At 40.4% G+C, this 27,932-nt stretch overlaps 1 protein-coding gene across 3 annotated transcripts; it reads right to left on the bottom strand.

The window, feature by feature from the left end:
* LOC148835884 (AP-1 complex subunit sigma-2) lies at positions 1-27,432 on the bottom strand. 3 transcript variants are annotated; one of them, XM_088914679.1, is made up of 6 exons: positions 27,305-27,432; positions 24,118-24,296; positions 20,708-20,816; positions 20,077-20,214; positions 10,764-10,861; positions 1-1,264 (listed from the first exon to the last, which is right to left on the bottom strand). In XM_088914679.1, exons 1-5 carry the CDS (start codon positions 27,305-27,307, stop codon positions 10,814-10,816), a joined length of 477 nt encoding a protein of 158 aa, XP_088770805.1. In that variant the 5' UTR covers positions 27,308-27,432; the 3' UTR covers positions 1-1,264; positions 10,764-10,813. The 3 variants fall into 3 exon arrangements, with proteins under 3 accessions (XP_088770805.1, XP_088770804.1, XP_088770806.1); XM_088914678.1 differs by lacking the exon at positions 10,764-10,861; XM_088914680.1 differs by lacking the exons at positions 1-1,264; positions 10,764-10,861 and adding an exon at positions 6,602-7,635.
* Between the last annotated feature and the right edge of the window lie 500 nt (positions 27,433-27,932).

The following is a 27,932-nucleotide window of genomic DNA, read 5'->3' as shown; positions in this document are numbered from 1 at the left end:
TGGTGTAAATAGATTTATTTGAACAACAAACACTGCAACATTGATTTACAGAGACAACATTACAAAACACAACACCTTTCCACTGTGGGACACACGAGTGATGACAGAGAATATCCGAACTAATGAAATTAAAGTTGGGGCCAGTGACCTACACAAAGGACAGAAGTACCTCTTAAAGGAAATCCAATCAAGGTTTTGTTAAAGTTCTCCAGGGCCATAAAAAAACTTAAAGATCACAGTCAAATGCCGATGGGTACATACTGTATGCTATTTACCACAAAATATCATATCATAGAGCTTAATTTCACGTATCAGGTAGTGATATCACAGGTTTTAGCAGTGTTTTCAACTCTACTGTACTGTGATTCATTGCCAGCACACTTCATGATATGCAGTACTGAACTGCACCACTACTTCAGGATATTAGGCTTGGCAAAGGAAAAAGAAAACTCTTTGGTTCAATAAATCCCTTTCTCTCTTCCCTTTTAACATCACAAATAATATGCAAAGCTCTTCCCAAAATATAATTTCTGTTTTACAAAAGTATATGAATACTAACACAGTGTTTCTTTGGTTGTAAACACTAAAGAGGGCCCTGAAAGTGACAAACCCCCTGCCCATCTTTTTTGTCCCCATAATCTAAGTGTTGGTCCTGAACCACTTACGTCTCCCCATATTAAGAATATTTTCTAAAACCTTCATTCTATTTCCTTTGAGACTTGCTACATGTTAGGAAAAAGCAAAAACAACTGACCAAAAGATATGGTGCATGTAACTCCAAAGGACCTATATAACCTAAACCTAGGTGGCTATCTAACTATGACAGTCTTTTGTTAGCCTTGACTCTTGAGATTAAAATGCATTCCAACATTTGTTTTTACATTACAGCTACACAGAAATGAAAGTTGCACAGTTTCATCTGAATCCCTCCCACATCAGAAATACTGTTTGGATATCTTAAGGCAGTTTCAATATCTCTGAAAGTGAACACAAATTGTAATCAAGTGATCCCTTTGTTACACATTTTAATTCTGTAGAGTGCAATACTGTGTATGTACTGTAGTACCAATGTTTTTTGAAAAATGAAAAGAATAAGATGCCTCATTACTGACACAGCACCATGAGTACAGTTAGCGTTACATTATTCGCAGGACACAGAAACAGTAGGCAGAGAAAAACAAGAACGGGAGACGAAACAGGTGGTGGCGGCTCAGCTTTATGTCAGTCCAATTTCTTCAAGAACACTGCGCGGAGTCTCTGCCTCCTGCAGGAAGGGAGAAGAGCATCACAGAAGGTGAGGGGGAAAGGCATGGGAGAGACCACCAGACACTGTCCTTTAACACTGAGCATAGGTTAATGGGAGCTGCCATTATGCACAACATGACAAAAGAGCTTCATGAATCTACAGAAAACAGAAGAATGAGGTTACGAGAACAATGAAGGAGTTTCTAAAAGAATGCATAGCTTCTGAGACGATGCTGTGAGAAGATGTGGTTTCTTAATGACTTTGGTGCACTAAATGCCACTGGTGACAGAGCGTAGGCGAGATGATAAAGACTGTTCACTTGATGGACCATCATTTTTCTTCTTTTCGCAATGCTCCATACAATTCTATTCACATTCCAGAAGAAGAAAAAAAAAATGAACTACCGAACCATGAATAATGAGTGTTTCTCTTTAATGGATACTGGGAAACAAGTTTCAGCTTTTTTTATTGCTAACAAAAAAACATCTTTGGATATGTATGCTTCCGTCTGAGATTTAATCATTTTAAACGAATGAAAGCCTCTCTAAAAGCATCAAGGATCAGTGTCTGAACCAACATCTTTACTATTCCTCCAGACTTGTATACAGTACCTTTGAGGGGCTGATTCACTTCTTGTGAACCTGACTCGATGTAGTACATGGACTGCTGTCGCGCCAATTAGGAAAATACCCCGATTCATTTTTCTCCAGAGACAGAAAAAACAAACCAGTCTGGTGATTCCAGTACTTGAAGCAAATAATGTCATGTAAGCAAAGACATAATTCAGTCCAGGAACCCCCAGCTTGCTTTGATTACTATGCTTCTAAGATAACAACATTAAACATTTACGTTCTATGTTATTTTTCAAGAGCACTTGCACAGTTGTAAGAACAATCCTCTGGGGTCACATTTGACATGTGTTAGTCAATTCCAAGTCTGTTTTTATACAATACAAGTTGGATATCTAGAACATAAGTTAATGTTAATAGTTTAATAACAATTTTAGACAGTGGTTCATGTTGTTTTATTTTCTTTAGTGAAACATATACAGTGAAACTTAATTCCCATAATCCATTTATACAGAAAAAACAGCACAGTTCAATAATGGAATTTGTTTTTTTTTTGGTATATGCACACAAAAACATTTGAGATTGTGAGGGAATAACACTACTAGAAAGCATTACTGTCTCTTCCAAAAGCTAAATGCAAAATGTAACCAACACTTACTTTAGCATCCTAACAAGACGTTTGCCAAAAAGTAAAGAGAAGAAATGTTATGAGTTCAAAGAATATTATGAATGGGTTTTATGTTACATGAAAAAGAAAACCTTTTTGACTCATTTGTTTGGGACTTAAGATTCTGTCTTCAAACAAATTCAGAATTAAAACACAGTTCTCAGTCCGTGATTAGTATAAAAAGAATGCTGATCCACCCACTGGTTTAAAACAGCATTCCAGTTCAGGCTACCTACACTCTTCCCTCAAGTTTGGATAAAATAAAGCTTACTTGATCCAATTACCCTAAGGAAGTCAGGTAGGAGCTTGTTAACTGGAGCCATTTCAAAATATTCTTATTAAAAAGCATCTGTTGTTTAACAGTTATTACAGTGAGAACATGACATCATTTTGGATATGTGTATAAATCCATAACAACTGAATTCAGCTGAATAAAAGAATAAAATGGATCCCAGAAGGTTTGAATTTCTTTTTCATTTTCATTGAAATGAACATCATAAACACCACAAATACAGAGTCACACCTCACCAAAATATGAAACGGTTATGTTAATTTATAGCAAACTCATTTTCTGCAACCTATTTGCAGAACATTTTGTTTTGTAATTGACAATGTGGAACCATACACAAGTGCCTTTCTTCAAGCGCCTCTATGTATAGTAAAATACAAACCATTTGTTCTGTGGTTCAGCTTAACGGTGTCCAGCTCTGATGTCAAATACCTCTTGGTACAATATTCCTCTGCACCTTCTTTTGTCATATATATACACAGTACATAGGTTTGAAAGTTAATTCCATCCAAAACTAAGGACTAAATGTGGTTATTCTGGACAGAGCTGTAGACTTGAAAACAAAACATGACATTTTTCACACTGAAGAAAATTTATATTTTGTTTTTAACAACTAAACCAAACATACCCAAAACTGCCAGGTACTGGAGACAGATTACCTGTCCACCATCCAGTGAGCACTTTAGGAAAATATCCCACTACTGGCTAGTGTTCTACTCTTATCTGAGCAGAAACAATTTTTCTTAAAGTCTGAATATTTTATAGGACTAAAAGAATCTAGGGGGAAGCTTGAGGCAGAGAACAGTGCAGCATGGGATCACGGGAGCTGTGTAATTTTACTAGATCAAAGTCACACTGCTGGATGAAACATGTGATGAATTAAATTCTTGCATGACGATTGCACCGCAAACCAAAGACATAACAGCTACTGTCTCCAAAACACACTGGGAGATCTCTGGAAAGACAGGAGGCAAGATGCTGAAGTGTTTAAACATCTCTAACAATGAAAATATCAACACTCCGCAGTCCCTGTGACCCTTCATCTGAGTCACTTATTTCTGCTTCATAAGGTACACATTCCTCTTCGTTTCCAAAAGCTAAAAAACACATGGCACTTCAGTCTTTCTAGACAGAACTGTGAATTCTTATCTTTTGCCTAAACTCACGTTACGTAGGATTGTTTACTTTTATCAGCATTTTTTAAAATTTCATAGTTATAGCTTGTATATATACGAAATACTGTTAATAGTTGTACATAACGTCACCCTACAATTTTACCCAAGACATTTTTCTGAAGACATTTCAAATTGGGTTTATGAAAAAAGGTTAAGAAGTTGTTTCAGGATAGCTGGCATTTGACCAGTAACCCAGCTTAAAACCAAAATCCATTAAAGAATGTCACATGCTCAGACTTTAAGCGCACAGATTTTAATTAATATATGCAAAATCAACTGCACAGTCAAACAAACACAAAGACAAGCCAACGAGGTTTTAGAAACAAGGACGCTAATCTCTGACATTTGCTGAGGTTTGACGACGGAAAAGAAATTGTCCTCCCCTTACTTAAATTAAAAGGGAATTAATCAAAACCAATCTGCTTAACAACTCAGTGTGGGATAACGTAAGTATTTTACTTAACATTCTAAAAACATTAAAACTGCAGAAATAAGGCTGTCATCTGCACTTTATTTATTAAACAACAAGTTCTTTCAGTCCTTTTACTGTAGGCTTTCACTTTATCATTGGACAAATTATAAAACAATATCTGTAGTGTACAGAGATGAGTAATGACAGAAAAGGTTTTCTATGGTGCTACTACCAATCTCCAATCTTTTCCCCTTCACTGATATAACTACTGTGACAATTTTACACAGATTCTTTCACACTTACAGTAGAACACAACTCTTAGGTGGGCATGATCTATAGACATGTACTGACCTGTCCCTTTTATAAAGATCACAAGATCAAAGTCATGACAACTTTTCAGTGGTTCACAATATTTATTGAAGATCAGCTGACAATCAAGTACCACAATTATTTTTAATTTAGTTTTAAAAAAACTAAACCCACTGTATGAGGACAGTGTATATAGTGCAGTATACACTACACTATAAATCAGGACTACACTAATTGTATAATCTTACATAGGATTAGGTTTAAGATTATAACTTTATGTAAAATTTTAGATCATAGTTTTATAACAGGACAATGTAAATTATTACAATTTGGAAAACAGGATGAACCAAGGAACTCATTCAGTAGCTATTGCCACTCACCATTTTAAGCAAAATTTAAGGCAATGCATAACTTAACCTTATGCAATTTTCTTCAACAACCTCCTGACAGCTTGCTTACTTCATTATAGTATAACCACAAAAACAGCACATCAGGATATTTTATTTAGAGTTCTTTTTTTACTTAAATCAAATTGGTTCAGGCTTTTTAACAAAGACCAGAGGAGATACCAATCTGGAATCCAGGAATGTGTATTCACAGATGAGCTTCCAGGTGTGTACGTAAAAATCCTCCTTCAGCAGTTTGGCTTGACATTTCTCAGAGGAGGTAAATGGAACAGAATTCTACTCATAGAAATTAAGCAACGCCAAATTTGAGAAGTTTACATCATCGCATGCTAAACGTTCTGGATTATAGAATATTTCTACTATTCTACACAATACTCCAATGCACCAAATGTATTTTCAGCTTCTTTAAGTGCAATTCCTAACCTTCACAAGTAGTGTCAAAGAAAATGAGGAAATCGATCTTTGAGACCATTTGGCCAGTCTCCAGGCAGATGTAGAGATGTAAAAGCGCAGTGAATGTTTTCATGCAGTCTGAAGCTAGGCTGCTGAGAGACAGCAGAGCAGCAAATGTTTCTGACGCCTATTGCATCGTCAGCATTCACTGACACACCAGCATTGCATTAAGGGTATGCGACGCATCAAAAAAACCTGCATCTCCCACTTCCTTCCTGAAACCTGTAACTTGCGCTCACAGTCTTGTGATATTTTAATCAGGTTTGTGTGTTAAAACTACATTTCCTAGTACAAGGTAAATGATTTTTGCTGATATTTATCAAGGTTTGTATTTTCAAAGAGAAGACCATTAACTGTATCAGTGCAACGACAGAAGGTAATAGAGGGATGTTGATCATATAATTTCCAATAATCTACAGTAAATGCAGTAAATTAGAGAAACCAACATTTATCAGGCAACATGTATACCCTCCCATGATGCATGACGTTCCTAGTATCACAAAGGCTTAACACTGGCATTTATCTGTTCAAGGCTAGTAATGTACTGTACCTAGAGGAAACAGTGTTTCCAAATGATTGAATGGTACTGTGTAAATACTGTACATATGTATACAGACAGAGCTGAACCTTCCTTGAATTCTCAATGAACTGCTTCCATCTTCCACAGACATGGAGAACAGTAGATGTTCTTCTTCAACTCACCTCATGGTGTGTTTTTTCCTACAATCAGCTTTTCATTCTCCAGGGCGACGGGTAAGATTCGGTTTAATAGCAGAAATGCAATATGTCTAGAATTTTTACATTAGTGCAGCATAAAGAGATAGTGTTTTGTACACCTAACGTGTTACTTCCTTTTGACCTCTTCCCACAGGAAAGAAAACAGAATGCTGGAATTCCTCTAGGTTATAAATCAAGCTCGCCTTTTCAATTTTTTAGGACCTGACCCTTATGGCATCATAACATTCGGTGCATCAGGTCACACAGCAGGAACGTTGAACTGCCTTTCACTCTATCCATGTGACAGCCTAAAGTAGTGCACTAACTGGTTAACAAATATCCGCGCCTGAAGAAATCTGGAGGGAAAGCAATTTAATACACATTTATACAGGATGAATTCATTTACATGGACTATAATCATTTTCTGTGGTAGTGTACATCATGTCATGACCAATACAGAAAAGGAAAACAACCTCCAGACAATTCATAAAACTTAACAGTCTCTCCTAAGAATATTTAAAAGCTCTATTTTGCTGACCTTGTGCAAAAGCAGAACAATTATTTTGAATGTTTAAATAAATGCTCCACTGTTAAAAATAATGACAGGTGACTTGAAAAACACATCCCTGCTGTGGGGAAAAAAACAGTTAGAAATTTACCTAAAGGGTCCATTTGCTGGTAAGAATTCTTACCTTGAATGATGCACTTCCTTCTTCAGTGGAATTTGCCACACAAGTCATTTTTTATCTATTAACAATTCTGGACATTGGTTTCTGAACTAAAGAAAGACTTCTATCTTTTTGAGAAGTGACACAAAATTCCTCCAAGAAAAACTAAGGACTAAGAATGAAGGACTCTTAGAAAGAACAACTGAGAGGGTATCAGGACAGCTTCTCACGTGGAAAATCTTAGGGTTTCACAGCAACACCTCCATCTAACACATTCGGGCACAACTGAACATTTCTTCTAAAACAAGGCTCGTACAACCGTTTCCAAACCACTGTTCAATAACATGGACAGGTATTTAAAACACAGAACTATTTCTTCAGACTTTATTAACAGCAACACTATGGTACTTGAAAAACACATTTTTTTCTGTTACCAGCACACCAGTCGTTTAATGTACGTGCTGGAGATACTCCGACATAACACAGAGGCAAGAAATGAAAAACAAAACAAGAAAAAATGTACCCTACATGACAGAGATTACATGGTGAAGCAGTGATGAGAGCTCGTGCACAACAGCTTGGAATGGACGGACTGTCAGGAGTCCCAGAGCCCAGACAACGTAGTGCAGACAAGGAAGCAGCCTCGTGCCAGGAGAGATCAGCATGCAGGATGAGCAGCACAGCCTTTTAGTACACAGGCACATTAAAATACTCATGGCGTGGCTATAGGAAAGAAATGCACAACATCTTATTCACAGTGCAAACTGAGGCGCATCCCTCCTCCCCACCCAGATCCCAGTCCCCAAGCCAGATCATCTCAACAGCAGGAAGCAAGCCAAGCTGGAGGACACTAAGCACTATGCACAACACAGGACACGAGAGCACAACACCACAGCACCTAACAAGCGAGAGAGCAGATGCCATGGCCTGTCAAAGGCTCCCTCACAAGTTGTGAAGCTGTGTAGTCGACGCAGGCTATGGCAGAATTCCAGCTCGTTCACAAACCGCACAAGGGGGTGGGCTTTCGTTTGCAGTCTTTTCTGGTGGATCCACTTCAGCATGACAAGCGGAACGCTAATTAGAATGACTTGGACCAGTAGTAGTCCTCGCTCTCCCACATTCTTCCTTGATAGACATTTTGGCCTCTCCTCTGCAGTATTTGTGTAACCCTATTAACTAGGCACCGCTTTTCTTCGAAAAAAAAGTGTACGACTGGGAAAGCATTAAGTCACAAAATACATAACTCCAGTCCCAGCTATACAGATAAGCTACTGTTCTCATCGGTAAACTTCCAAACCTTGCAAGGATAAGCTTCAGTATTATAATAGGAACGTTAGCCTAAAAAGCAAAGACACTGCCAAGCCCATGAGCAGAAGCAGCTGGCACATTCTGTAGCATTACATGAGTGATTAGAGGAGGGCATTTACGAGTTTAGCAGAGTTGCTCATAAAATTGTATTTTCAACTTGTATTTAAACACTGTATTCAACTGTAGAGTGAGATAATTGTGTCTGTACTGTGTCAGTAGTTTATTGATTAGAGCTTTTCACCTTTTGTTTAATCTAATCTTCTAATATTCCCCCCTTTCACACTCTCCGATTTTAGAATGACTTCGTTTTCAACCACTACAGCCTCTGCACCAGTAAGCTCAAGTCGCTCTTCTTCACTGACTTGCTGCGTACAAGCATTAGCTCATTGTCATCTGCAATATTGAACCCCCAGCCAAAGACAAATTGCCTGAAAGGCCATTTCACACGCATTTAATTCAAGTTTTGGAAAGCCCAGCATTTTCAGAATTCTGCAAAAGCAGCTTGTTGATTCTTCCAATATTTTAATTTGTGAAGAATTTTCATCTTGCGCCCCATGGAGTTCATCTTCTTCGGACCTGAAATCCCTGAATTTAATTGCAATCCACCTAATTAAGCATGCGTTAAAGCCCTAGGCCTTGCGCTTAGTCTGGAATGGCCTCGGCCTTCGTTAGCAATGCAATAAGATTAAGTTTTAAAAAAGTACGTAATGCATGAAAAAAAAATCAGTCGAAGCTCTTCTGCTTCAAGTGAATCAAGCTTCTGAATAACAACACAATAACATCTCAACTGTCATTTTCTCAATACCTTTTCTGTATCTTGGAGTTAAATGTCTGGAACACATCCAAGTGAGATTTGCATTATGTACCTGAGCTGAAAGTAGTGGACACTATGAAAACACCTGAAGCAATAGGAGCGTATAAGTGTCTTGAGGTGATCTAAACAAGCACATCATAGTGGTTTCCAGGAAAAAAAAATGGAATAAAGGCAGTCATGATCCATTTTTAGCACAGACTTTCACAGCTGACCTGCTCTTGCATAAACTGTTACTGTTGGGGGGGGAAAGGCGATTAAAAATACATGGAGTATTTAAACTACATACAAGCAATAAAAAGAAGATTCTACAGTTAGGCACATCAGGTATAGGTAATTTAATAGACTGAGATGTATACTGTATGTTATCAAAACAGAAAGGTACTTGCAATATGAAAATATGATATTGTAAACATCTCTCTCCAATTCAGGGTCAAAGAACAATTTAGAAAAAAGGACCCCGCCCCTCAAACCCCATATGCCTTTTCAAGAACAGAGTTTGGTAAAACATTTTTTTATGCAAGCAAAATAATGGACTGAATTTGCATTTTTTCCCCAGTCATAGCTATATTTGCTTAGACAGATGTTCTGGGGGAGGTAAAGACTGCACATCACCAGGTGATGAATACTGCCAGCGGGCCACTTCTCCTTCTGCTGCCAGAGAAAACCCTCTGCTGAGGCTCCACCCTGCGTGGAGTCGTTCCCCTGTTAGCTTACTGCTGCCTCAGATGTTTGCTCAGGACTCGGATGAATACCAACCGGATTCTCTCACATCAAGTATAATATACAATCCCACAGCTGCTTCAGGCACAGCAAAGAAACACGGTAGAACAAAGCCCTTCAAAAACAGAGTACAAGCTCCGTCTTACTGAGCTACAGGCAAAAAAACCCAACACGCTGGACAGCTTTCCCATTTCCCTGTCAACATCAACACCGCCCTGAATGCAACACTGAGGAAACACTTCATAACAGATTTTCTTTTAATGCTGAAAACACTTTGAATAAAAGGGCACATCAAACTCTCAGTGCACTGAATGCTTTGAATCTAAAGAAACACTTTAGATTTTCAACAGCACAACATGCAGTGTTGCAACCCAGAAGAGTTTCAGCTTCAGTCTTTAAACCAACAACTGTAGTTATAAGGTCTCACAATATCAAACTAAACTTTTTTTTTTTACAAGTAGGGCGAGGAAATCCTCATGTCCTCTGTATTTGGTTATTTTTCCCCACATACAGTTTCTTGTCTTTATTGAAATGGAGTCAGACAAATAGGTAATAATCTGTATTAGTACAAGACTGGTTCAAGTCAAATATGAAATGCAAACACCATCCGATTCCTAACATCTAGACAAGGGAATAATAAAAAAGAAATAACTTGAGCCTTCGATACATGAATTTCCACACCCCTTGTAATGAGTCATTTCCTCAAAAATGCTTTGCTTTTACATAGTCAGTAAAAGAGACTCAGAAAGCAATACAGGCAGAACACAGGAAGACCACCACTGCACACTGAGAATGCGATTAGGTCAAAAGGGACAAAAGATAAAAGCAAGGCACCCCAGGCACGCTTTAACTCTCGTCATGCAAGACAAAGGAAATCCCAGCATTTTTACTGCGGATTCAGGTTTTGCCCCCAACACTATCCAAGCAACATGTCAGTCAATACCGCGTGCAAGCTGCATAGCTCCCTCCTGAAGCCCATGCTGGCCCAGTGGGTCACTACTGTATTTACCAACAGTCTGGAAGAAGGTGCATTGAAGGCCAAGGCCTGATTTCTCCTCATTATAAGATATCCTCAGTGGATAAACCTCCCCAGTCTTCACTCTGGCTCTACAAACATAAAATCAAGTAAGTGGGGGGAGTTTTTGCTTGTAGTTTTCCACACCTCGGAGAAACGAGTCACACGTCTGCTGCAGATTCTAAAGGTGAAGAGACTTGTGATGAACAGCAGCATCGCCAAATGCTTCACTGAAATAAGCCCTCCGTCTCACTGGAGCATTCATGGGAACTACAGATTCTGGCCATATAAATGACAAGAGAAAAACAGAAAATTCTGAAGAGCATGGAAACTTTAAAAACAGCTCTTTCACTGAATGTAGTTGAAATGTTTCCTTAAGAAAGTATATCTACGCTTTACTTATGAAGGGCTTACATTTGAAGAAAAAACTGACTAAAGCTACAGTGTTGGTTGATGCTGCAATATTTTATGTAATGATCTATTAGGTGGTATAAGATTTAATAAAGGTTTATAGTGAAAAGTATTTTATTGCATGAGGTCTCAATAAATAGCAAACAGAACTACTGGTTCTGAAAACATGGTTTTCATATCTGATCCTGAAATTAGAGAATGCAAAAATGCACACAAAAAATGCTGCCTACTCTTACAAAGATGCAATGTAAAACTTTGGCACAGTCAAACACAAATGTTGTACACGGGATAAAAGAGGAAAAACCTGTAAGGGAATCTTCCTGTTAGTGAAATATCACTCACGGTCAGTTCCTCCCATCATTCATCGTCTTCAACATTCAGACCCAAAGCCCTCCGTTAAATTACCTAATCTCGATTCAGGATTTTGGCCAAGTCTTTCCCAGAGGAATTCATTCGATCACTCTATCTATGTTACGTGCTTCTCATAAGCAGTCTGGCGGGTCTTATGTCCAAAATGTGAAAACTGCCAAATATCCCCATTCTTACGAGCCCTGCTCAGTAAGAATGTGCTTTTCACAGAGTGCTAGGAATGTCTAGACTAATTGAAAATGTTCAACACTCAACCTGAAAAAAAAAAAAAAAAGATGTGGCAATTGCCTACATCTCTTCAAAATAGTTTGCGATTTGAAAATGTGGGAAAAAATCCATCCATTTCCATTCTAACCACTTCTCCCAATTCAGGTAGCATATTTCGTTGCTTGGCAAGCAACGGGCGCAAGGCAGTACTCCTCCAAAATCAAGGAATGCAAAAATGTTTAAAAAACAGCGTGCAGCTCTTAACCGGCTTCTGGGAAAACTGATCCCGGTGTGAGTGTGTGCCTGTGTGTGCCCTGCGATGGACTGGCGTCCTGTCCAGGGTGTACCCCGCCTTGCACCTGTTGCTTGCCAGAAGAGGCTCCAACTTCCCCACGATCCTGAACTGGATAAAGCAGTTAGAAAATGTGAAACAATTTCACAGTGAGAATTTACCATGTACCCCTTTTCATAAGGTTCACACACAAAAAAAAAAAGTTACCTAACCAGAATTCCGTATTTTTTCCAGTGGCAATATACTGACTCCAAAACAATCCCTTTTCAATTTAATTTCCAGTTTTGTCAATTTAAATCTAGCTTCTGGTCACATTACTGTGCCATCTCTTGACTCCTGATGGAAGAGATTATAATCATAAATCTCTGTTAAAGACCTCCGGGTAAAAAAAAAAAATCCATCTTCTTTAGTATACATTTGTATTTGAATAATTAAAAAAAAAAGATTAAATAAATCTGAAAGTCTATAAATAACACATCCAAGCCAAGGAATTTCACACAGGCTTATTCAAGATTAACATTAGAAGGGTGAATTGAGGTTTATTCCACGAATCTGCTAGGACATTGAAAACTTTCTGAAAAACAGTCCTATCATACCAAATTGGGTTCCAATACATTAGAAATTGATACCTACACTTTTTATAGCTACATTTGGCAGTACCCAACACCCAGGCCAACTCCTAAAATTGTCGACATCTGCCTCCCTCATAAATATGCTCCTGCAACTGAAACAATCCTGTTCTCTTACAAAGACCTCCGAGACGCGTCTATGGTTTCCACTGCAAGTATATGTGCTCAGCCTCTGCCAAACACATACAGACCTGGGACTCAAGAGGAAATGCCACACTCTGCCAGTGTTTAAGGAGCCATCATCCATGTAGACAAGCAGTCTTGTGATGTTGAGTCACATTTTAAGAGAGCCCAGTGCTGCCAGTGTCTGAAGCTTTCTGTCTGCAGATATGTTCACGGTTCTTTTTGACACTCAGATGCATTTGCAGCTACAGTTGCTGCTATGCAGGAGAGACATTCCTCTGTTGACCTCTCCCAGGGTCATTACACACAGCTGACTGGGTCTTTAATGATCAGCTGATTATTTTTCCACTGACAGCACAACTGGCATCTTTTTCTTTCTCAACTTGATGCCGAATGCAACTTCAAGGCAGTGTGTTATCGCTGTATCGAGCAATAAAAAGCATAATATGCATCATAGCTGTAGGCTTGGAGCCCATAATTGGGAGGATTATTTGAAATGCACAAAATTTGCAGAACAAAACGGTTGCCCTGCTTTGTCCAGATCAAAACCTGTGGCCCTATGGTCTAACTGATTATCAGACAAAACTGGAGATTGCTTTAATTTGAAGGCTGGGGGGCCTGAAGTCACAGGGGACGCCACACAACACAGTCTCACAGGGCAAAACAAAAGACATGAAAATAAGTTTGACAGGACTGTTTGATGACTTGTGCGAAACTAATAAACGTTATATGTCTGCATATTTGTACTAATTCAAAAACATTAGTGATCAGTGATGTTTTTTGGTTTAACAATGCATATTGATTTGTAATCTTTGCAATCATTACAAATTCACAATGTGTTCAACATGAATAAATTCTCTATTTTGTATTTCCTTTACGAATTCATAATGTGGGTTTTTCTCATTGCATGCATTTATCAGCACTTTTGTGAGTTATGGTCAAAGGGACAGAGAAGCTTGTGTGGGTGCTGATAGACCGGATAATAACAGTTTCATCAGAAGCATGAAAGAAGGTTCACTATCTGTTCACAACATAGTGTATTTTGAAACTTGCTTCCTGAGTAACGCAATAAAGGAAAAGCAAACCTAACCACCTGACCCTAAGACAAACCCTTACCCAGAGCTAACCCTAACTTTAGCTTTAATGTCACACAAACCATAACCCTTATTCCTGTACCATTGTTAGTGTTGACTTTAATTTCTTCCTTTTAAAATACATACTCATCAGTTATTGTATGTTATAGCCAGCAGCCATATCACCCTGCAACTCACAACTGGCAACCCACTGAAGCTCAGCAGGTGTGAGCCTGGTCAGTACCTGGATGGGAGACCATCTGGGAAAAACTAAGGCTGTTGCTGGAAGAGGTGTTAGTGGGGCCAGCAGGGAGCGCTCAACCTGCGGTCCATGTGGATCCTAATGCCCCAGTATAGTGACAGGGACACTATACTGTAAAAAGGTGCAGTCCTTCAGATGAGATATAAAACTGAGGTCCTGACTCTCTGTGGTCACTAAAAATCCCAGGGCGTTTCTTGAAAAGAGTAGGGGTATAACCCTGGCATTCTGGCCAAGTTTCCCATTGGCCCTTACCAATCATGGTGTCCCAATAATCCCCCTCTATGAATTGGCTTCATTACTCTGTTCTCCTCCCCATTAATAACTGATGCGTGGTGAGTGTTCTGGTGCACTAAGGCTGCCATCGCATCATCCAGGTGGGGCTGCACATTGGTGGTGGTGGAGGGGAGTTCCCATTACCTGTAAAGCGCTTTGAGTGGAGTGTCCAGAAAAGCACTATATAAGTGTAAGCAATTATTATAATTATAGCCACTTGGTTTCAAATCGCCAAGCTTGTATTTTTCACGTCTCGACTCATAGCGCTGAACACTGCAGTCGCACACGGGGGAGAATGAGGACGCAGGCAGACTCCTCCTACCCACTGGTATTTCAGCCACTGATTGTTCATCATATTCCAGGCTTCGCTGCTCCGTACTGGAGTTTTACAGCTGACTGGAAGAGAGGCAGGTCCTACACCGACACCACCGCAAGCACCCAGGAAGATGCCGGGGTCCTTGTGACTCCAGGAACTCATGGCCGACTGTCCCCTACACTACCCTCAGCGGCACACCAGCTGACAGGGCGCTGACATGAGCCCCACTCCAACACATGGGCCTGGTTCACACAGCCCCGCCCACATGTAAGCGCCTTTCCTGGCAAAACACCACAGGAGTCTCAACATCAATAACTCCAACAGCAACTAAACTGTCCTCTACAAAGGCCTTGGAGAAAGTAGTGGTGAACAGAGGCCTTTATTCTACAATCCACTAGGGCAAATAACTACTATAATTTTTCAAGGTACACCTTTGCTTCATTGTAAGTAATTCTACATGAAAATTATCAGTCTTTTGTGATTGTTGAAATTCAGGAAGAAAACTGTTGAACAGCACAGACAGTCCACTTAAACGAAGGGGGAAGCCAAAATGTATTTTCTTGGTTTATACACTTTGTGTTCATAACTCTAAAACCTAAAAACAGCATTAAAAGCTCTTTGAGATAAACCAGATGAGAAATATGAGAACAAGTACTAAAATGGAACACAACTAAGACTGCCAGAAGGCATAAAGTGCAGATCTAAAAAAAAAACGTACACAATACCCTACAAAATAATCAATAAGCCTCATTTGTTTAAATGATAAAATAGTTCTTGGTGTGACTAGTTAGTTTTGAACAGAATAATCCTCCTGATTTGTCTCTGAATGTGACATACAACCATACAGCACACTCTCTCCCACAGCTGTCAAATCAGAAAGTTTTACACGAGTGCATATTTCGGAATTACACTGATAAAACTTTCAGGAAAACAGCCTTTGCAAATGGACTTGCTTAGCATTTCCACGAGAAGAGTTAAGAGGAGTAGACAATGTATACGAAATGTTTCATACACAAGCATCACAGTGCTCCTTTTTCCTGATGTTTAGAAGGGTACTCTCAGGACACTTTTACTGTATACACTCCTAAGCAGGTCATCACCAGCCTCAGCACTTTCACCCTGCAAGCTGAATAAGCAGGTCAGAGCACACAGGCAATGTGCAGGTGCGATAACATTCTAATCCTCTTTCATGCGATGTCTCTCTGCAGTGAAAGAAGTCAGGTTCCTCAGTATATTTCTCCTAACAGCTGTCCGCATAACACAAACTAGTAGCTGCAGGCAGCTCGAGACACCAAAAATATGGTTAACCAATCAGACTGCAGTGTACTTAATTTGACTGATACCATGTCTCCATTTCTCTTAACGGATTCCTGATATCAAGAAATACTGAGATTGTTCTTTCAGTTTGTCCATTTCTGGATAACAGGAACACAAAGAAAGGGAAGTCTGGACTTAAGAAAATGTGTCAAACGATTTCCAGGACAGGGTGTCCTGGTCTTGTACTGGTTAACTGCTTGATGGGACCTGACTGCTGTAAACAGATGGGATATATTTGTTACCCTGCTGGAATATTAGCATCCACCTTGTAAGGATGCTATTATGTTTAATCTGTGTTAATGCTGTAGGTAGACTTCATTAATCATTAAAAATCCTACGATACAGATGCCCTTCTTCCTATTCCTTTGAGAGATATCTAAACCTAGTCTTTATGTAGCTGTATGGTATGTACAAAAAGGCAAATGAAAATAAAAATGCAAGGCAAAAACAGAGAAGAGTGATTTCTAACTATACTTATATAAATTGACTTAAGAGCAGGGTATAAGTGATACAATAAAATGTATTAATATTTGTGTTTTTAATGTCAGTTGTAATACTTATTGTTTAAAGATGCACAGGCAACACATTTATTTTGTGTAACACTAGACGCATATATCTGAACAATATATGGAACAAATGTATTTTGAAAAAATGAATTTGATTAATTGAAATGTTTGTACAAACACCTCACTGCATGACCCAAAAAAAAAAGAAAAAGAATTGCTACCCACAAATTACTTTTGCAAACACATCACAACATCTGCAGCTTTATATCGGAAAACACAACAATCAACAGCCAGGGAAAGGGACTCGTGCCCAGGAAATGCCAAGCTCTGCGACAGCTGCCGTCGGGCTGTAAGCCTCTGACCTACAGAAATCAGGCCTATCAGACTCTGGTAGAAATCTGAATTTCTCAATAATGGTTACGTAGAACATGACAAAAGACTTTTTATCTGAATTAGTCTATTTTTTTGGTGTGTGTGTGTGTGTGTGTGTGTGTGGACCACAAAGATAAAGAAAAAAGGCTCATATTTTGCTTCTAAACTCTGTATAAACATTGCAGTTCTTTAGTTTTTTTAACTACGGATGCAGTGAGGAAACAAAATGTTAATGATCCTTCAGAATTTTCTAATAAATATGTTGGCATTTGCGAGGTAATTTCAAAATGACTCAAATGTCATCTTGTGCCATTTTGCCTGCTTCACACTACAGTATCGAGCAAACACCAAGAAGCCCAACACCACCGATTCTTCAGGAAAATTGGACAATTGTCTATTCACTTTCAAAACCAAAATTGTAAAAATGTGCCAAAGAGCAAATATTTGCAATCTCCTTGTTTAAATAAAAAAGGACATCCTATAATTTAAGCTACCCTTGTTCTTGAGTGATTCTGCTCCACTACGCTGCTGTCTCCATGATTTTTCACTTTATAACAGTACTCCCTCGTTCCAGTTTCTCATTGCCTCTCCAGCGAGGGCTACAAAATGGAGTGCTGGTGATCTGACCCCCCTCGCACCTTTAATTCAGGCCTCACATCTAAGAAATTAAAAAGATCTTCTTGCATTTTAAAGTCTCTGGTCACTAACCTATTGTAAGGCAATTTAGAAGGGGATCACAAAGAAGCACTCATCTGATACCCCAATTATGAACGAAGCCTCTACACAGGGTCAAATGGCCAAAGATGGTAAAGTTATCTGCCAGCTCTCACCCATGCTAATTCTCCCCAACACCCCCATCTCTAAAGCACATGCTTCATGTGCACTCATCTCAAGTGCTTGCACTAAAGCTTTATGGCTAGGATTACACAACACTGAAAAAACAATCTAAGCCAAAAGGATCCGAGTTTTAAAGAAAAAAAACACGTTGCTGGGCTCCTCCCTTCTGTCTAAAGCCACGGTCCATTGGCTTTGTGGTGGAGTACTTCAGATTATTCAAGGTAAGGGGTCCTGGCTAGTTTCCCCTTCACACTCCTCCTGTTTGTTCTACTCTGTATGAGGTATGGAACACATTCTGCAGAGCAGAGAAATGCATGCATATCTCAAGTTATTATTTCATTATACACGGCCATTTATCAACTGAAAAACTGTTTCCCAAGGAGCTGTATTAACTCATGCTCCACTGATTTGGTTAATTTTAATGCATTTAATTTACAAGTAAACCACATGCACAGTTGGGTTCACCCAAAATTACCCAATTTTTTATTTATGACAATGTTTTCCTTCATTATTTAATATTGCTGCTATGGCTGAGGTCTACTGTGACTGTAGTTTAAGAGCAGTTGGTATACAGTAGGACAGCAACTGTACATTTCTCTGAATCTTCACATTTGTTAATGTACAGTATACAGACTCTTTGGATTTATTCAGGCATTCCCTTACCTTTCTCACAACCATCTTATTTTTTCCTTTTTAATTTTGCCATTTTGACAAAATAGCTATATGAATATTTTGCGCTTTGATCTGCTACCCAAATACTACACATGGTATATTAAAATACTACCGCTTTGCAGTATTTTTAAAATTAAATGTCCATATTGATTTACTAATAAAATTTACTTTCACTAAAACCCTGACTGCAAAACCCCGTAAATTATTCTCGGGAGCATCAATTGAATCATGTACACACAAATGCTCATTAATTTCTCTCATTCTCACAAAATTATTAAACTTTTACATTTCAAAGCAATGATCATAAAAGGCCTCTTTCACTGGGTATCAAAGTATTGCACATTTAAATAACTGCCGACTTGAATGTAGTGGGCGCCGTCTTTCGGATGAGATGTTAAACTGAGGTCCTGACTCTCGGTGGTCATTAAAGATTCCCAGGCATTTCTCGATAAGAGTAAGGAGTTATCCTGGTGTCCGGGCCAAATTCCCCCCCCTCAGCCTTTACCGTGACCTCCAAATTGTCCCCATGTATGACTGGCTTGCACTTGCCCTGCGATGGACTGGCGCCCTGTCCAGGGGGTACCCTGCCTTGCGCTCGTTGCTTGCCAGGTAGGCTCCGGCTTCCCACGACACCGCCTGGTATAAACGGCTTGGCAAATGACATGACTATATGAAACACATCAATTTTAAAATGCTGTACACCAATACAATTCGCAGTACATACGAGCTATCGTTTCTGCACAGCTCCACATCCCTCCTGCAATAACCGGGCTCTGATGTATCGAAATGTTTGTGTGGCAGGCCTGTTCTGCAAGTGTGCCATTCTCTCACTCACCCCTATCGAGCCCCAGCAACTCTCCTGCTGTGGTGGTTGCTTGCTGTGCCAGGACAACCTGCGGCTGAGAACATTCTGGCCCCCTTCTGACTGATAATCCCTCATTACACACCAAGTGTTTGACGCTTTCTTCCCCATTTTCTTTGTTTTAATGTGCTGCTGTCTTTCAGAACATCACATCATAATGACCAATGGAGAAAACAAAAATCTCTACCCCTAAAGCCCAAGAATTTGCGTTACAAGATGTAAAAAATGGCACTGAAACCTTGGTTTTTCTGTATGATCTTCCCTTCTGCCAAACCCCAGTCTCACTTTTCAACCCTGACCTCCCTGAAACTTTAAAAGAGCACACAATGTGTTTTAATTTTAACAACTAACTACAAGGAGTAACGCCTAGGCCTTTTCAGGAACGTTATAATGTTAAATAAGATGGAGTCTTTTTTTTTCTGCTGCGTAAAAGCCTGTTTTCGAAAGAAATCAATGGAGTAAGCTGCACTATTAAAGCGCCGCTGGAATGAGACTGCAAACAGAGAGGAGAGACTAGGGTGTGGAAAGCACTCCAGTCACTTGAATCAATTTCACTGAACTGAATAAATCATCAAGAAATTAAAATACAGGGCTGCTTCTGCCTCACAATTCGAATATGGGCCCCAGAAAAGACAACCAGGGGTATCTAGCTAGAAGCTGCGGACAGGAAGGAGAAGGCATAAGAGGAAAGAGGACACGAGAGGAAGCGAGTGTGATCACATAGAGCATAATTACGAGAATCTGTCATGGCAGCAGCCTGCCCTCAGCCCAGTCTGGGGCTCTTACCTCCTGCAGGAGGTCTGCCTGCTCGATGGCCTTCAGCACATTCTTCTTGGAGGTTTCCTGCGCCTCACCTCCCAGCAGGAACTCATCCAGGATGAAGTAGGCCTTCTCAAAGTTGAAGATGATGTCAAGCTCACACACCTGCAAGGGAAAGCGCCCTTTCACGCGACCCACTCCAACACGCACACCGCTAAACCAGGGCTGTGCTGGGAGTTCGCTTATGCTGCCTCATTTATTAAAAGGTGCCAAGATGCAAATTTACAACCCCCCCCCCCCCCCCCCCCAAAAAAAACATAGCATGACCAGTATATTTTCTCGCAGCCACATCAGATATTAGGTTTCCTTCATTTTCCTGATATAAAGCTTTTTTTTTTCCTTAATGCGGTGATGTTCTCTCTTCACTCTGACGATTTAATATCCCTGAGAAACAAATTCACAATTTGTTTATTAAAGCAGTAATCTTTGCAATTAAAGAACTGTAACAAAATCAGTCTCCCTCTTCATTCCATGGCAAAGGAAATCAGTATTGTGGGGAAAAAAATTGAATGCAATAAATTACAGAGAGAGCGCACAGCGGTTGCACTGAAAATAACTAGAATGCTATGGGAACATCAAGTGTGATGAAAACACTCACGCTGCCGAAGTACTTATCCAGCAGCTCCACGTATCGATGAATTATCTCCAGTGTGATGAGCTCGTTGTCCTGGTCTTCTATGGCACAGCAGAAATACAAGCTAGCGTACCTGGAACACAGAATAAAAGCCCCTTACTGCATTTCCTCTTGCAGAAAATCTCTCCAGGATTTTTAATTGTTTAGTCCGTCTCCTTCAGAATCTGATTCCCCCCCCCCCCAGCTTCGGATGCATATGTTTACAGAGGGAGTTTGAAAAAAAAAACTGAACAAGGAAAAAGCCAGAAGCACGAGCACTCTTGAAATCCACGATTAAACATTTACAGTGCTTTCCGGGATAGGCTCTGGGTCACCATGACCTCGAATTGACTAAGCAGTTATTGAAAGTGATGCAAAAAGAAATATTGTGCATATTTATGTATATACATGACACAGAGGTCATGCTCTAAGGTTATTCGCATATTAATAGTGTGGGGTGCAAGTTTGGTTTTTCACATTTGACAGGTATAAAAAAAACAAAAACCAAGTCCATCTCAGAGCAACTGAGTGAATGGCCCATCTTTCACTCTTAATTCCTGCAAAGATAAGGGGGCTATGCGCTTTGAGGCAAACTCCACTCAAGCACTGATATCAGTATTGGCTGGAATGTTAAGAAAGTGACATGCGTGTGTCTAAACCGTGCGTGGAGAGGGGCGGTGTATCACAGAGGTTTTATGTCCATGTGCCGTGTGATGGAGAAGGATGAGAGCGACCGCTCCAGAGCCCCCCAGAGCACATGACTCCTTCTGCAAGGGCAAGAGAAGCAGTTGACTCTCTCCGTTGTCCATGAGAGAAAGGAAGTTCGCCACGGAAACTGCAGCGAACTGGGGTGATGCATACTGGAGATGTGAATTCTACACCGTTTCTTCCTATATACTAATTCCAACATGGAAAAATACAGCAATTCGATTTTGCTTTTAGCAATGAAAGGAATGCACTAATGACAGAAATCTCGATTTCTCTGGGGACATAAAACACGTCATTTAAAGAAAAGGCATTTTTAATATTCACTATAATGAAAATGCCAAGGGCTTTCATCTCAGAAGGAATTGCAAAGCTGTCTGGAATAGCTCTTTGTTAATTATATTAAATAGCAATATCTGCAGGGTACCTGGCTTAACAATACTGTTCTTAAAATGAAAAAATACAGGAACTGACTTTAGGTCCCTATTGAACTTAAAATCATTTGTGAAGTCTGTGACAGGAAACAACAAATTTATTCTTTCACGCATCTTCTGCTTAATATTCAACTGATTTTGAGTGCACAAGAAAGATGCTCATTCCCTCTGAATTGTGCATCAATCCATTCAGAGGAAAAGATGTCAGGCATGACCGTGTAACAAAAAATTCTGGCAGATATTCTTTAAAATTACTGGATTTGTCACTTAATTTTCTGCCCAGTACAAGTGCCAGCGCAATTTATCGTGTGTGAACAAAAGAAAGTCTTTGATGTCTTGTAATACATGCTGAAGGCCATCTCTTGCATGCATTCAGTCTGCGGAAAGACAAGAGACAAATGAAAGAAAAAGCATGACCGTGATGGAACACAGGACCAAACGGATCCAAACTCTGTTACCCCAGACGCCAGCTGGGTTCTACAAGTGAGGACCAAAGCCTCACAAGTCTGCAGGGACACCAGAGTTATATTAATTTACAGAAAGATAACTAGTGACACTGTGATCCTGTTGTTCCATTTGTTCACTGTCAAAAAACAATTACTTTTTTGTGTTTGAAACCTATGGTCCAAGACTGCTAGAAATTGATATTTTTTTATAAGATGCAAGAACATCCCATCTCCACTAAACAATAGCCTTCCCCCCCCCCCCCAGAGGTATCCCGATTTCCTGACAGCACTGTACATCAACTGGGCAAGATTTCTCATTTCACTTAAATAATTAAGATAAGAACATCAGGGCATGGCATTCCTTTAAATCAAAGTCGGTTCTCTGGAGCACCGAACCGGAAGACAAGCCTGAAGCATATAACTTATTGTAATACCATAGAAAATCAGGCCACATTTAAAAAAACTAAAATCTAATTTGAAGATCCATGTGTATTACTGCATAAAAGGAAAACAACAGGTACCAATCTGCACACAATTTTTTAAAAAAGTGTAAACGTGCAGCTTGCACGTTTTTTTGTTTGATATATGGGGCTAACTGGGTTAAAGATTTCATCAGTGCAGAAAGTTCATCTGCCATGTTTAAGGATTAACCTTTATCAGAGCATCTGCGTTAAACACAGTAACCTGCCGGGGGTTTGGATTGGGAGCAGTTTGCTCCAGAGAGCACCACTGAACTGAGACACAAACTGGATAGATCACAAGACCAGCCCCATTCACACAGCACTGCTGAGCTTCCTCTTTTCTTCATTGAGCATTTGTGCGTACCAGGCAAACAAAGCACTTGTTACACAACAAGGCATCACACACACCTTGCCCAAGTTTCACTTCTCCAAGAGGGAGCCATTTTAAAGCCTCCATCCCGGTCCAGGGGCTGGTATTAACACCCCTGCAGCAACAACGGCGGCTTCCACTGCCGTTCAAAACAACGGCAGTTCAACGCAAGCTTGTCAAGAGGGCAGAATCACTTTATGTTTAACCTACAATATTTTGCTTAAACCCATTCACAGAGAAAAAGAAAGAACACTTCTCGAAAAACTAGCTGCCTCTCCGACCAGAGCTGCAGGAAAAAAAAGAGTAATAATAACACTGTTTTGTCTTCATTTCAGATGGCGCACTAGGTCTCTGTATGGGAGTTACCGTGGCTGGCTGGCGCTAGGCCCGAGCTGCCTGGCAGCCGGAGGTCAGGGGCTGGTCAGCGTCCCAGAGGGCTGCGTTTTGCTCCAGCGTGTGGGTTGGCGTTTCTCGCTCCATGGCAGGAGCCAATCCCATTTGTCGTCAAGGCAACAGAAGGTAATGAAGCACAAGTAACATTCTGGTTTCCCCCCCCCCCCCCCACTCATCTGCCTGTGCTCCGGCTTGCTCTCCTCTCTTTGGCCCAAACCTCCCCCCCACCACCCCACCCTCAGACCCAGCTGCTAAAGGAGCAGCCACGCACCTCTGATGCACCCGGTGGACAATCACGTGCTCTCTGTGAGAGGGCTAACTCCAGAAGAGGCTGGACAACACAAGATACGCTGCTGAGGTGCGACTTTCTTTTAGTACGGATGCTAGCATCACTCGCGGCTTCTACGAACGTATGGGGGAGGAAAGGACAATGAATCTTTACTCAGCAGCTAATCAATACATAACACAATCTTTCCTGCGATTAAAAATGGTCTGTTAGGACATGGCCTCTGCGACAGGTGAAATACCGGCAGCAGAGTGGGTGAGGCAGGGGGGGGAATAAAGTGCCGCATGGCAAAACGTTCACCTTTTGTAAACGATCTTGAGGTCGCGCCACTCCAGGAAGCTGCACATCTTGGGCTTGCGAGCCAGGACGGTCTGCACCAGCTCGCGGGTGATCTTCTTCTTCTCCTTGTCCGACAGCGGGACGTACCACTTCTGCAGCCTCAGCTTCCCCTGCCTGCTGAACAGCAGCATGAACTGCATCTGCAAGGGCAAAGACATGCGGGGTTCTGCTGTCGGGTTACAGGAGGGCGAGGACGGAGAGAGGGGACCCCCCCCCCCTCCCGACCTCCAACCTCCGGAGATTCAAGAGACAGGGGATCAGGAGGAGGAGACTAAGACACTGCGGTGCGGACAGAGACGCCGGATTCCAACCCCGAGGAATATTTCCGGCAGGTGCTCCACTCATGAAAACGGCCAACTCTGAGTCGGGCACAGAGGGCCCGTTTGGAGTCTTCAGACAAGGGCCCTGAAATCGGAAACCATTTACCTTCAAAGAGGACAGGAGAAGCCAGTCCTGATATGACCTTGTCAGCACTAGGTTGCCATTTTGGTGGAGGAGGAGACCCTGCTGACCCTCACTGACCCTGGTTTTTACTCCCCAAGACTGCAGCTGTAAGCCTCACCACCAGGGGATAAATTGATCCCACTGTCCAGTTAACTCAGCGAGAAGGTGAAGCAGAAATAAGTGGCTTCCAGGGCGGGGGGGGGGGGATACCCCATAGTTCTGTGTATGTGCCCCTATATGATTCTGTAAGGTTGCGCGGTACAGCCACCAGCAATGACCCCAAGCTAACGTCACAAACAGAACGGCAACACAGAGCATGGAACACTAATGCCAAAAAGAGAAAACGGAGATTGATCCAGGCTTCTTTGTAAATCTGTAAATTAACAAATCAACAGAACAAGTGAAATACAATCTATACAAATTTCTAGCGGGTAGTTTTGGTAGGCTAAAAGAGGAATTAAGTCAATTTCTTTAAACACCAGAAAGTATTTAAAAGTCATCCCTGAATTCAGAGTGTCCCAGTCATCAGTTTAGACTAAATAAACATAGTTTAAGTACGTCCTTAGAGCAGGATAGACTTTTTTGTACATTCTTTCAAGTGGTCCGGTGTTGTGTGCTGTGAACGTTTCGGTCAGATCGCACACATTAACTCTGAATTAAAAGGTAGGAAAAAAATGCTTTATTTTAATTCAATGCTGGTACAATCTGGCACAATTAGCTGAAGGCTTCCACCAAGGTCTAAACAATAAGGAAATAATTTCTAGTGGGAAATTTGCGTTTTTGCATTTGGCACAGTGGCGATGCAAATTTAATTGCGGTTTTTTTTTCCCCTGTGCAGCTTGCAGCAGAAATACAGTCTCAATCAAGTGCAGCGATAGCCAGCATGTTTTCGAAAACAGAACGCTTGCTTTGTTGTACTGTTCCGCCGGCAAATTAAATTATTTCAAATGAAAAAAAATATTAAGTTGTTTTAATATTATTTGACACAAACGTGATGACTAGGTCTGCAAAACACAACATCTGCAGTGTCTACAAATTCAATTATAACTTTAATTAAAATGTGTTCTCCATATTGTTGCACTCCTGCTTAGTGCACTACTCCCATATTTTCACTAATGCTTCTAATATAAAGATACTGCTGAGGAGAGTTCCTCACTCATGAGGAGTAAGTAGCCAATAGGCTTGTTTTGTTACAAATGTAGTTTAAGTAAATGTAACTTCATTATGAAATGAGGATGATGAAATGAAACCTTACTGGCAAAAAAGGACTCACAATGATCTCTCTTTTCTGGCAGCGTACAGCTGCTGTTAAAACGTGATTCTCATTATAGCTTAATTAGTGTACCACAGGTAATACAAAATGCATCAAGGTTTAACGTATTTTTATCCTCTCTGGAAAGCTTTGATTTCCAACCTGCTCGGCACGTACACAATTAATAGATAAAAGTGTCTGAGACTGCAAGCATGTTTTCGCATGCCGTATTAACGAAGGGGATAATTAAAAACCTGCCGTGTTTTTTTGTGTAAAATACTTTAGATGTTTCAAAGAGCTGATTAATAATATTTAAACACTCCATTCCACGCAAATCCACTCAATATATAAATAGTTTAAAAGCAGCTGATTTTATTTCAATTGATTGGGAAGATATTTTATATCCATCTTCTATCTTTGTACCCATTTCATATTCCGTAATATCAGCAAAGAACAAGTGGAAATCTGTCCCGTCAAGTATTTGATAAAACAATAAAAAATATCATGACTAAACAGAACTCACTCATTAATTCGAGTCGAGTCCCGCATAATTATTTCCACACCCATACAAGTACAATATTGGATTTCTAAAACCGGATGGTGCAGACCATAACCGAGTATTACGTATGCTTTCTCTTAGCTTTGAAAGATGTTAATAACTGAAAGTTATTTTAACGGCCCCATTTTACCAATATATTTTCGTGATTACACAGAAAGAAATATTTTTTTTAAAAATACAGAGCAATCTTTAACTTTCCAAACCTATCTGCGGGACTCGGATTTCAGCAGCAGTGTCTTATACGCTAGCTCATTTACACTAAATCGATCCTGTGATTTGAAAAGACGCGATTGCTCCGTTTTTTAAAAAAATAACACTTGTCAAAAAAGAAGAACAGAGAAAAGGCTGAGCAACTCACAAAAAAGGTCGCTCACCCCGAAGTGTTTCATTATTCACGTTTACTAATAACATCTCTGACGCGCGGAAATGACAGAAGTCTAATGTAGGTGTAAATATCTATCGGTCTTTTTGACAAGAAATATAATGTATGTAACGGATTCTCGCTGGCCGTGCGGTATCGCTGCTTGTATAGGCTGTCCTAGCTGATGTTATCAGGGATATTAGTAGGAGCACCAGGCCATCCCGACTTAGTTTAAAATTCAAAGTAAGAAAAAAAGAGAGAAGCAAAAAGAGTAAACGGAGTATTCTTTTACGATACGCAGAAGAACCATTACTGTATCCGTCACTGAAACCAAATTAATCATACTCAATACGGTATTGTGCTTTCAAGCCGTTTTCTTCCATCACTATATTGCAAGTGTAACAGTTTCAGTGCATGCATCACATCACACGAGTGCGTTTAGACTTTTTGACGGACAACAATTTTTGGACAGTTAAAAAAAAATTCGAAGCCCGGCCGCTTTCAGATAAATCGGAAACTCCCAACAACTTACCATAATCTGTGATCAGGCTCCTACGTGAGAAAACATATACATAAACGTGCGCACAGTGACTCGTGAGTTTAATATTCTCGCTGCACCCCCCTCCGTCTCCTCTTCTCTTCTGTATCGGGATGAATCACGTAGGATTGTCATCCAGCCGGGTATCGCTGATTGGTGGACGGATTCAGCTCTGGGTTTCCCATTGGTTCGAGATTCCCGTTATCTCCGCCCTTACACTCACACGGAGCAGAATCAGGGTCGGTGGTAGGTTACCGTGCCCGTCAATCAACGCAACATCGGTAATGCCCACCCCTTTTTTGCATAGTGTTGTCTGGAGAAGAATAACAATCTGCTTGTTTCCGGTTACATTAAGTTTATTTGACAGTAGTAACGTTCGTGTAACGGCATAACCGTTTAAGCAAAGAATATATTGAATTAGTGGAATGATATAAGTTTTTATGTTGTTGTTCAGTCGAACCCGAGGAGGCAATAAGATGATTTTACATAAGACAAAGTCTATATTGTTAAATAGCTTTTCATTTTACATTTTAATTTTCCGTTCATGTACAGCCAATTCACTAAGCGCATACGTGCGAGGCCTCTAAAAATAATGGTTCCTTGCATATACGTGGCGCTTTTT

This window comes from Atractosteus spatula, chromosome 4 (assembly GCF_055471065.1).
Source record: "Atractosteus spatula isolate fAtrSpa1 chromosome 4, fAtrSpa1.hap1, whole genome shotgun sequence".
Taxonomy (NCBI): Eukaryota; Metazoa; Chordata; class Actinopteri; order Semionotiformes; family Lepisosteidae; genus Atractosteus; species Atractosteus spatula.
This window is presented reverse-complemented; position numbering and strand designations above follow the sequence as displayed.